The 12,815-nt window shown below is 40.4% G+C and overlaps 1 protein-coding gene across 4 annotated transcripts in view; it reads right to left on the reverse strand.

Moving 5' to 3' along the window:
* LOC109879643 (protein shisa-6) overlaps window positions 1-4,758 on the reverse strand; it is a 71,837-nt gene extending 67,079 nt beyond the window's left edge. Inside the window, exons 1-2 of one of the 4 annotated variants that reach the window (XM_031827821.1) lie at window positions 4,427-4,758; window positions 2,888-3,886 (exon numbers count right to left, since the gene is read on the reverse strand). In XM_031827821.1, coding sequence (XP_031683681.1) covers window positions 2,888-3,432 — 545 coding nt within the window. In that variant the 5' untranslated portion in view covers window positions 3,433-3,886; window positions 4,427-4,758. The remainder of the gene's footprint in view (window positions 1-2,887; window positions 3,887-4,426) is intronic. The other 3 variants (XM_031827822.1, XM_031827820.1, XM_031827819.1) reach the window with 3 other exon arrangements.
* Window positions 4,759-12,815: the final 8,057 nt, after the last annotated feature.

Below are 12,815 nucleotides of genomic sequence, written 5' to 3' on the forward strand. Positions count from 1 at the left end.
TCACTGAGATAAAACTCTGAGTCACTTTACAGGGCTAAATACATTTAAACCATTGCCTAGTATATAGTTAATCCCATGTTCCGATACTACTTTCTAGACGGGGTTATCAGCATGGATGTCTCAAGCCAGCCACAGAAGTCGTTTTTTCCCCCCGGCAGAGATCATTGTTACCAAATGTGCCAAATGATTGTTGAAAATAAATCATTAAAAAAGCTATTGAATATCCACTATGCAATGTCACCTCGTTTAGTCATCCCTACTCTGGCTGCATTTACACAGGCAGCCCAATTCTGATTTTACACTAATTGGTCTTTTGTCCAGTTACATGAAATATTTTCACACTATATATTTTTTGAGCTGATCTGATTGGTCAAAAGACCAATTAGTAAAGAAAAAAATCAGAATTGGGCAGCATCTGTCTCATCTCTCTCACCACCACTCATACTGATGTGGTGGTGGCAGTAAGCATCTCCATTTGAAAGTATGCCCCATGGCTAGGATAGGAGAGCATTAAGGGGCCAGAAATCCTCACAGTCTCCTCAGTTCTGAGTACTGAGATGGAGGTACTGCCACAGCCTCAGAAGTCTAATAGTCTTTAGTGGGATCAAAGTGAGTCGTTTGGTAGGTTGCATGAAATAGCTTTGACTAGAACTGTAGGAATACACTAGAGACAGACAGATATTGGTATCATATTTCTACTCGTACTGTCATCGTTGAAACTGTCAAGGTAATGGCTTGGCTTGCATTTAAGGATTGTATATTTGAACGTCACTCTATGAGCAGAAAAATGTGTCTGAGAGCATTATCTCTTAAACCAAAGACCTGTACTTGACACCATATTTTGGTGTGACAATTAAATCAATAGCTATTGAGGTTGTAGACATAACCATGAATTTTCGAAAGGAAAAATGAATGGGGGGCACTTATCCAAGCCTTGTTCTCGTATCTATATTTTGTCAACAGAACCGTCCACCTGAAAGATTTCTCTTCAGAACCAGACACTTAATAAACTGAGGGGAACAAAAAGGTTTATTTTCTAATGCTTTGATATGCATTGTTCAACTAGGAGTCAATGACATTTGACAGGCTGAAGTATGGACTTCTAACAACAGTGTGAGTGTGACTCATCTTACAGCAGAAGTATTAATGCAGAAAACAGGTGCTGAGGTTAACGGATGTTGTGGAAGAGAGACAGATCTATGGTTGTAGATCCCTGTCATGAGAAGATGACAGTGTCATCCTTGGAGCTTACCCCATACTGAACATCTGGCCACCGCTACAGTTCAAGCTGCATTTAACTCCAGACAAAGTTCTTCCAGTCTGCTAGACCAGCCACTATATCCACTAGGCTTGTGGTACAAATTATCTCTAGTGGAGAAACATAAATGTTCTATCTAGGTTTGATGCCATGGGAGGTGCTTGCTTAAGAATGGGTGCAAATTAATGCTGCATGGAGTCTGAGAACAATCAATCTGAATTCCACTCACTGCCTTGATTTTATGGAGCCAGCAGGTAACGAGGGTACAGAAGCCAGTCCTAGCAAGGCACAATTAGCCTCACATGGGCTTTTATCAAGATCTTAGCTTTGGCTGAACAGGTAGACAACCCCCTCTGCTATGGGCTAATAGACACCAGACCACCATTAGACAACCACAATGATTGGCTAACCACGTGGTTTCTCCACCCAAACCATCTCTTTGGGTACTGTCTTGTTATAGCTTTTCTTGCAAGGCATAGGTATACTACTCACATACAACACTGTGAGTGAATGAGATAGCTGCTGGCTTAATCTGCAAAATTCATCATGGCGGGTTGATGTCAGAGCACAAAATCCCTAACATACTCCTTCACTTCAGAAGGTTAACTGTCTTTCAATTCAGACTACAGTACATTAGTTACTCTCCTAGCTCTAGGAAGTGCTTAACAATATAGTCAAGGCTTCTAATGTGTCATGGAAAAAATCACCAGCTTCAATCATTTTCAGCACCTATCCAAATACTTGGAAATTGTAGGACTGCAGAGTGCACGATTATAAGGAATGTTGGTACAGTATGCATTCATAGGGACATAATATAATGAATACATTGAGACACTGATTATACTTTCCCAACAGCAGTCCATCCATGGGTCATTATCCTGTAAGATACAAAGCCAATCAAAAGAAGGGAGAGTGACATCTGTACAGTATGTCCTCTGGGTTGTTAGCAGTGAAGCAACCCAACCTTGTTCCTAGCCTGAATGTTATACCGTGACCATGAATGTGATGCCTTTTCTTTGACAGAGACATTCAATTCCACACCTGCCTCATGGAGGTTTGTTTGTGCTGCTGATGAAAACAGAACAATACTTTAGTTGACAAGAGGCATTTAATGTTCCAATGTATGGTGGTGGTTGTGGTAGTAGTAGTGGTGGTGGTAGTGGTGAATCGGGTTGACTGTCAGTTGGGGGTTGTGTATATCTGCATAAGAGAGGTACTTGAAAAGGAGTTGATTGTAATCATCAGTTGGCCTTTGCATAATGGCTTGCAGGTGATGTAACACTATTTTCCAGAGAGGAATGAAATTGATCATCATTGTGAATTATGGCTTCATCCCTGTTCAAAAGTTGAGCATAGAGCTGCACACCTGTGATGGTCAGATTTATATGCATCATTGGGATGAAGTGCTCATGATTTAGTCTATTCACAAATCTAATTTAGCTTTCTATACCCAGTGTACACATTTTTACTGTCATCAGCAGACTTTTCATGTCTGTGAAAAATGAAGCTGGTGTTTCTTAACAGTAATTGCACACACAATCATGTACACACACACACACACACACACAGGAAAAAAGTGGCCCCCATAATAAATGACTATTTCTTAACCTGAATGTGAGGGTGACTTACCTATGGACATTCATTTCCTGAGGGGGCTTGGTTGCTTTGTCGTAGGCAACTTTTGCAGAAACTCCGATGAGGATGATAAAAGCTATGACACCACAGGTGATGTATACCGTTGTGTTAGTCTGATCCAAGTCAGGGTCGTAAGTGTCACCTGTTGGTGCCGGGGAGGGAGGCTGCGTTTTGATCCAATCTGGGGTGTTATAATTTGTGCAAGTTTTCTGTTCTATGCGTTTCCCTTTTTCTGCACAGCAATAGCGCAGGAAACAACTTCCACAACAGTAGCGGTGCTCGGTATTGTTGCACTCGAACACTTTATCGTACGCTCCGCTCACGTCATAGTAGCCCAGGCACGTGTCATGGGTAGCGATCGAAGGTGCCTGGACCTGAGTGTTTCGCCGCGGAACCGCAGTAGGCGCCTCCGTGCCGTTCACCTCCTTCATCTTCTGATTCCGCTTTGGAGCGTTTTTCTTCTTGTTGGCTGTAGCCGCGCACAGTACATTCAGCGGGTCCAAGTAAATCAAAAGAAGCAGAAGATGCTGTATCCCCATGATTTGAGGTTGTATGTCTTTGCTGATGCGATCGTTTGCCCCCCACTTTTTTTTAGTTGTATGCTTTTTCTCCTCACACGAATACCTCTGCTTCTTTACCTAGCCGTGCTCCTGCCACTGACCCAGTCTTGTGGCTGTCCACAGGGGTTCATTTCCGAAGCCCTTTTCCAACTGTCCACTGTCGAGAGTGTCATGCTCTGGTTGAGGGAAGGACGCTTCTTGCACCAATCAATTGCAGTCGGACGACCGTGTCACACATTGTGCAGCATTCTCCGACTATAAGTGGAGTTCTGTGGTCATCGGGGGACTTTTGGGTGGAGGAAGTGTCATTTGGATTCAGCTTGAGAAATGGGCTGAAGAATCCCCTCCGGTTGTCTCAGACAATGCCATCTACCATAAGTATGTATTTATTAGCAAAGCTCTAAATCTTGCACAGTTGAACGCTGATTGTTTTCTGTAGAGAAAGAAGGACAGAAAGACAGAGGATTCAGTCAATTCCAACTGTAAAAAAATACTTTGTTAAAAGAAGAAAAAAGGACCAAACATTTTGCACAAGAAAAATAACATTACCATCTGCACCAAATTAAATCAAATTTTATGAATTGCGTATCAATGCCAACTTAACAGACGCAAATGAACGCGCGTAAAACAATTCTGCTCAGTCAAACAAACGTTCCCTCGCAGACGCACGAACTGTTTCAGCACCATGGACAGCGCAACCCAGCGCGGACACTATGCGGATATATCCTTGAGTAGTTCTTCGTGCTATGCTTCTATTTTTGAATGTCCACTTCAAAGTTATAACGCAGACAAATAAAACGTCTTAACTCATTTTACAGAGAATATTCAATGCTGGTAGTTCCCCCCCTCTTTTCTTGTACGAAGTTTACTTTCCTCCAGCTCTATTCATGGAGAGAAGAAGGCGAATCTAACGAAACTTTTGTACAAACAAGACAACCAAAATCACACAGCAACGAAACAGAAAAACACTTACCCGTTGATGGTGTCCGGCAACTGAGTGTCTCGACTCTGCCACAGACTGAACCAAAGTACCTCAGCTCCGCGTGAGACCCCGTTCTGCTCCGACCCGACTCCATCCCTCACTCCCCCCTCCACATGAGCGCGTCTACGTCACCAATACAGGTACCTCAGTTAATTAGAAATCGGCCCCTGATAGCAGTGCTCTCGGTCATGCCTACAGGCTGCACTCAGTAATCTGGATCATTCTAGAACTGCATTAGAGCTTTCTCTTTCAGAGTGCGACGTTGGTGGTGTAAATCTTCGCTTTACTGCACAATGCTGCGTTCACTCATACCATGTAACAGCAGCATGTTGCAATTGTTGGTGCTTCTATATAGTTGGCTTTTATTATGCCCTATTATGCGAGAGATTGGGAATGATCTGCTTTAGGTAATACAATAACATGCCACAATATGCTGGTAATACACTGTTTAACATGCCATGATAGCAGAGTTTGTCTCCAGGCTATTGGAATGTTCCATTCTGGTGTTCAGAAAAATGGCTATATTTCCTAAGACATTGATATCTGATCTGGAATGTGGCTCGTTGGAAAGAGAGACCACATACATTACAACGGAAAGCAGTTGGTTAATATTCAGTGAAAAAGCTGCATTAAAGCTAACACACTTACTTATAGGAGGCTCCTGAAACCGCAGTAGCCTAATTTTCAATGAAAGGCACTGCATCATGTTCAACCTCCATGTAATTTTGGATGAGGCAGTGGAGACTGAAAAAGAACAATGGCCTACATAATTGACTTCAGCCCCTAGTTCAGTGGAGGTTCCTGGGAGACCTTGTGCAATCTAAATCTAACAATCCGTATCGTTTCAGACAACTCTACATATTTGATGTACTTCCCCCCCCTCAGTTTTCATTTGACAGGTTTGTGTACTTTCAGTTGTGTTTGACCCATATTACAGTATGAGTATAAGGCTATGATGAGCTGCTGTTACTCTCCAAGCACAGTAAGTTAATTTGTGGCCCATGGTTGAATGAGGTAGCCTTTTTTAACCTTGTCCACACGTTGAGTTGCATGTTGAAAACAGCGAGGCCTTTGAAATGAAATCCATAATCTCCACGCTGCCCTGACAGTGTTCAGAAGCTAATATGACAAGGAGACAAGAAAAGGGCACAGGGCTTTTGATAAATGTGTTTCTTCACTGGATGCTATGGATGGCAGCATTTGCAAATTACCCCCCCGACTCTCTGTCAGTCAAAATGACACATCAGATGTCATATCGAGCACAAAGGGAAGAAGGATTGTCCATTAATGTTTAACAGCTTAGGGCGGAGAAAGCTAGCCTCAGCAAAAAGCATTGACAGGTAACGACTGGGTCGACATTGGCTCAGGAATAATGAGACTATTCCTCAGAAGAATGAAATCATTAGGGTTCCAACCTGGGAATTCTGCTCTTTTGTTTCCTCTCAATTAAGTGGAATGAGCAATATCTTGAAACAACAACTAATTGGAAACAATACTGTCTAATGTTATATTTTCTCCAAACAGAAGACTAAGTGACAATAATGAGGTGTCATTGTTATGACATCATGAATATGCCCCACCTACTGTACAACATCTGTTTGATGTGTGTCTAAAAACCTGCTCTTTCAATCAGGGACTGTATGTGGATCTTGTTTGGGATTCAGCTCAGAGCATAACCAAAATGTCTGCTCCAGTTCTTATGCAAAACAGAGTAGTGTGTAATGTTGAAATGTTTGGGTACGTTTGAGTTAATGGAACTGTCAAAAACATGTTTAATCAAAAAAAGCAAATACTATTTCAAAAATGAATTGTTTAAGGCATTTGTTTAAGATTTTATAAGATTTGAATTCCTAGAAGTACCATCAGCCCACACCCATGTATTCCAAAGTCACAAAATCATTGACTCTGGAAGGGTTATGCTAAATCTACATGAATGTCCTCTGAGATGTAGAAGTAAACCCACTTCAAACTACCAATACACCTTTCAATTTAATGAGAACATATGTAATGGCACCCTATCTCCCTCATTTTGACAGGCCCAAGCCATCTCCTCTCAAGAGCAGATAGGCATGGGGAAATTAGCTGATGTTATCAGCGCTGATGTTATCAAAGTTAGTCATTTGGGGCATACTAGGCAGCTTCTGTGTGGCCTACTACTTATCTCCAATTTCAGAGTGAAGCCAGAACGGCATAGTTGTTACTGACTTCAAACACTTTTGCCGTATCTATATGGTTGCTTTCATGCCGTTGTTCGGGAAATGCACCGGCACATAGTAAAGAACCACAACATGGTCCAGTGGGACGTGTCAAAGAAAGTTAAGACCCATGTGGCATGTGGAGAGAAAGTGAGCATGGAGGGATGGAGGGAGAGTGTTATGGTTAGAGAGAGGAGGAGGAGGCGGTTCTGGCCTGTGTCTGTTCCACCACACCATGCTATCAGAGAGAGACAGAGTAAAGAGGAACAGCAGCCAGTCTGGGGAAAATTAGAGCAAAGCTGTAGCAGCACTGCCTCTCTCTCCCTCTTTCGCTTTATCAGCCCCAGCAAAGCTGCACAGCCAGCACTGACTGAGGCAACTGCTGCTGCTGCTGGCACGCTCAGACCATGAAAGGAGTGGCTGTCTGTGTGGTGTGCTGTTAGCGGTTAACGCCAGCAAAACCTTATCTCCCTCCAACACGTCAGTGCTCTGTGATTCAGAGGAAGGGCATAGTAGAAGGGTCGGTTAAACTTCCACGTGGACTGATTTGTTACTTACTTGACGTGACACTGTGTGATGTAGTTCACTATTTGGGTATTGAACATCATGATAAGTCCAGGACACAGTTAATGGAGACATAACAACATCATTGCACAATCGAGGTGGACATATTGGATGTGGACATGTCGACCTTTGAGGTAAAAAAAAAAAAAACATCTGTAATGGTAAAACACATTATAAGAGTTTATCTGCACACATGGTGGAACCTCAGTGCAGCAAAACACACTGAAAGGAAACAAAATATGTGAGTGTAAAAAGCACTAGTAAAACAGAAACAACCCCCCAGACAGTAATAGGGGAGGGTGGGGGAACAGAGGACAGGCAGCACGGTGTGTCATAGTTGCTTTTGCATGAACAAACATGCATTTCTGGGAAGGCATCATGGCAGCTAAGATTGGTTGTTGTATGGAGGAAAACACCATTTTAATAACTCAACCACTGCAGGGAAAGACAATTGTACACTAACCTGGTCCTTCGCTAACTGAGACTGGCAGTCCATTACCTCCAGCACAAGTAGGCTACAGACACACGAACACAGTGAAAATGTCTACAGGACCATTATGAGTGTTCTCTTTTTATCACTCTGAACAACATTAAGAGAACAGATATACAATTTTCTTCTGCCGTGATAACATTATGTTTCCTTAATTGTCGCTTAATGTGATTCATGATAAATGAGTAGCTATAAGCACATTGGTATACACAGCTGTTATAGAGAAGTGTAATGAGGACAATAGCACAAAATGACCACTGCTGATGATCGCCAAGGGTCATGTTTAATGCCCGTCATTACTGCATTCGCCTTTACGATGTCAGCTTTATAAATGAACATGGTCAATACTGTTGAGAAGTAATTGTGAGGGACTCTTTCAGCATTTTTGGGGAATCCTGGGTGGTTTGTACTGAGATTGATGCCAGACTTTCCTTGGGAAAAGCTTGACAGCGTCTGTGGAAGTTGGGGGATTACTATTGCTTGTCTGTCCCTGTTGTGGCGGCTTGGCTTTGCAGTGGTGGAGTCTATGCCGCACCAGTAAACACAGGACAGAGCTTGGATAGCATGTATTAGGTTCCTTTATTCCTGCAGGCCCCAATCAATAGTCACCTCACTACCAGGGTTGTCTCACTACCAGGGTTGTGCTGGGCCTGGATGTTTGTAGAGTAAGGAAAGCTGCTAAGCAGAACGTGGAGAACAAGAAATCTGTTCCAATCTCCTCTTACACAGTTGCCCAGGCTTGGCTGCCCTCTCTGTGGTGTGGAACGTGGGCAGTCTCAAATTGGCATTCAGTAAACATCCAGTACAACTCATTTCCTGTTTCTCCTTCCCACAGCTTGACACCCCCTGAGATGGGTTGTTAAATTGTAGCTGCATACCAACAGCTTCCTCTGAATCAATTACCATTTGGACGTAAATGTCACAGCTTTGGAATTACATCACAAACTGTCGCTGGACCAGGATTGAGAGGAAACCAATGCCTGGTAGAAAGAGAATCTCTGGGGGAATTTGCACACAGTTTAACATGCATGAAACAGTTTACATCTCAAATTACCTTAGCACTTGGAGCGACAGTAACCATGACTAGCCCTGGCAGTTCCTTAGATTTTATGTATATATCAAAACCTTACAAAAGACACTGCATTTGTATATGAATAATGAATGGTGTAGTGATAAGTGACGAGTGAGGCTATAGGCAACCAGGAAGGTAAAGCTTTTTTCTCCAAATTAACGTTTTTATAAAAAAATAGGGCCAAAAGGAATTTCATAAGACACGCGATTGTCAGTGAATTGAAGAAAAGGAAGTTCACTGATTGAAATGCCAATGGTTATTGTAAGGAGGTGTAGAAGTAGGATAGTTTAGAGGGTTGTACAGCTTTAACCAAGCAGCTCCAGTAGTATGACTAGGAATAGGCCTGTTTCCATAGTGGCCATACCCTCTCACATCTTCTCAATAAATTGTTCTTGGGCTCTGGATTTTTAACTGACAGTTTTTTTTCAATGTCTGCGGCAGTAGCAAAACAGATCTTTGTAACTTCAATGATTCACGTAATGGGCATCTTGTCATGATGTGGTTCATATGAAAGAGTAGTTATCTGTTAATCCTGAACTACCAGCTATTCTTATACCCCAGTCTCTCTCTCTTCCTCTCTTTCTCTCCCTCTCCCTCAGATCACAAGGCATTATTAAGTAGCTTTTGCAAAATGCATCTGGCGGAGTTTTCAAAGTGCTACTTAAGACAGACAGTGGATGAGATGAATAGTAGGGATGGAGAGAGAGAGAGCACATCCTCTCTGGTCTAATGTGGCTTTCACACATACCATTAGCTGAGTTTGATTTGATTTGAATTGAAGTCCTGATCAGATCAGAGGTCATTCGCAAGTTATTTTTACCCAACTTGCCTGCATTAGTTCCACACTACAAAACGTGTAAAAACTAGCAGGCACATTTTTCAGGGTAAATCTGATCTGAAATGACCAATTCAACCAGGTGTGAGAGATACCTTAGACTCACAGCCTCAATGTGACTCTCTCCACACATGTCAAGTCTTCATCCCACCCCAATCTGTCAATGCCAAGTTTCAAACTACCCAATTTCTTTCAGAGACTGCTGTTCCTAAATTATACTGAGAGGCTCAGTTTCATCCCGGCCCTTCAAGAGAAACCTGCCCCTTGTGTTTAGTGTGTGTGTGACTGTGTGTGCCCTGCTGTGTGTTGGCAACGTAGAATGTCCTATCAAGATGGCCAGAAGATCATGCAGGCTCTGGCCTACAGGGACCAGGCGGACCCAGCAGGGGTGCAGGGGCACACGGACAAAGTCAGAGTACACAGCACACATACACATACAGTAAGTCATTGGAATAGAGCCAAGTAACAAACTGTTTTTGTGGCATCCAAATTTAATTATGGCACATGCCCTCAGGATCTCATAGAAGCCTCTCCTCTCCTTTTCTTGTTATTGTTTTTAAATTGAATCATACTTTTGTTTCAATATCTTTCAAAGAAAATGGTATGCTATCTGCCAATTACACGTGCTGTATTGTGCCGTGAAAAACGTTGGTTTAAAGAAGATTATTCTCAAATCATAAGACTTGAGAAAAATACGGTGAATAGTGAAGAGTTGACCAAAACAAGATGTACTAGAGAGCTGTTAGATTATGCATATTATATGAATGATACCTTCTAGCATCAGATCAGGAATGAAATGTGGTTTGTCAGTTCCTAGAGAAACAGATACAGCAGGCTACATACTGTACTGTAGATTCAACTTTATATTTGGTGATGTAGATACTGTAGATGTGACTTTATATTTGGTGATGTAGATACTGTGGATGTGACTTTATATTTGGTGATGTAGATACTGTAGATGTGACTTTATATTTGGTGATGTAGATACTGTGGATGTGACTTTATATTTGGTGATGTAGATACTGTGGATGTGACTTTATATTTGGTGATGTAGATACTGTAGACACAACTTTATATTTGGAGATGTAGATACTGTAGATGTGACTTTATATTTGGTGATGTAGATACTGTAGACACAACTTTATATTTGGAGATGTAGATACTGTAGATGTGACTTTATATTTGTAGATGTAGATACTGTAGATGTGACTTTATATTTGGAGATGTAGATACTGTAGATGTGACTTTATATTTGGAGATGTAGATACTGTAGATGTGACTTTATATTTGGTGATGTAGATACTGTAGACACAACTTTATATTTGGAGATGTAGATACTGTAGATGTGACTTTATATTTGGTGATGTAGATACTGTAGACACAACTTTATATTTGGAGATGTAGATACTGTAGATGTGACTTTATATTTGTAGATGTAGATACTGTAGATGTGACTTTATATTTGGTGATGTAGATACTGTGGATGTGACTTTATATTTGGTGATGTAGATACTGTAGATGTGACTTTATATTTGGTGATGTAGATACTGTAGATGTGACTTTATATTTGTAGATGTAGATACTGTAGATGTGACTTTATATTTGGTGATGTAGATACTGTAGATGTGACTTTATATTTGGTGATGTAGATACTGTAGATGTGACTTTATATTTGGTGATGTAGATACTGTAGATGTGACTTTATATTTGTAGACGTAGATACTGTAGATGTGACTTTATATTTGTAGACGTAGATACTGTAGATGTGACTTTATATTTGTAGACGTAGATACTGTAGATGTGACTTTATATTTGTAGATGTAGATACTGTAGATGTGACTTTATATTTGTAGATGTAGATACTGTAGATGTGACTTTATATTTGTAGACGTAGATACTGTAGATGTGACTTTATATTTGTATATTGTCATGTCCTGACCATAGAAATCCTTTATTTTCTATTGTGGAGTAGGTCAGGGTGTGACTGGGGGGTGTTCTAGTTTATTATTTCTGTGTAGTCTAGTTTTTGTGTTTCTATGTTGGCCTGGTATGGTTCCTAATCAGAGGCAGCTGTCTATCGTTGTCTCTGATTGGGGATCATATTTAGGTAGCCTTTTCCCACCTGTTGTTTGTGGGATCTTGTTTTTGTATTGTTGGTTTTGAGCCCTACAAGGCTGTTCGTTTGTTTGTTTCTTTTTATTGTTTTGTTGCTGGTTCACATTTAAATAAATTATGATGAACCCAAATCACACTGCACCTTGGTCTACCCATTTCGACGAGCGTTACATATATGTAGATACTGTAGATTTAACTTTATATTTGTAGCTGTAGATACTGTAGATGTGACATTATATTTGTAGATGTGACTTTATACTTGAAGATGTAGATGTGACTCTATATTTGTAGATGTGACTTTACATTTGGAGATGTAGATACTGTGGATGTGACTTTATATTTGGAGATGTAGATGTGATGTTATATTTGTACATGTAGATACTGTTGATATATTTGTAGATACGGTAGATGTGACTTTATATTTGTAGATACCGTAGATGTGACTCTATATTTGTAGATGTGACTTTCTATTTTTGGTGTAGATACTGTAGAAGTGTCTTTATATTTGGAGATGTAGATGTGACTTTATATTTGTAGATGTAGATACTGTAGAAGTGACTTCATATTTGTAGATGTAGATACTGTAGATGTAACTTTATATTTGTAGATGTAGATACTGTAGATGTGACTTTATATTTGAAGATGTAGATGTGACTCTATATTTGTAGATGTAGATACTGTAGATGTAACTTTATATTTGTAGATGTAGATACTGTAGATGTGACTTTATATTTGTAGATGTAGATACTGTAGATGTGACTTTATATTTGAAGATGTAGATGTGACTCTATATTTGTAGATGTGACTTTCTATTTTTGGTGTAGATACTGTAGAAGTGTCTTTATATTTGGAGATGTAGATGTGACTTTATATTTGTAGATGTAGATACTGTAGAAGTGACTTCATATTTGTAGATGTAGATACTGTAGATGTAACTTTATATTTGTAGATGTAGATACTGTAGATGTGACTTCATATTTGTAAATGTAGATACTGTAGATGTAACTTTATATTTGTAGATGTAGATACTGTAGATGTGACTTCATATTTGTAAATGTAGATACTGTAGATGTAACTTTATATTTGTAGATGTAGATACTGTAGAAGTG

This window comes from Oncorhynchus kisutch, linkage group LG6 (genome assembly GCF_002021735.2).
Source record: "Oncorhynchus kisutch isolate 150728-3 linkage group LG6, Okis_V2, whole genome shotgun sequence".
Classification (NCBI taxonomy): Eukaryota; Metazoa; Chordata; class Actinopteri; order Salmoniformes; family Salmonidae; genus Oncorhynchus; species Oncorhynchus kisutch.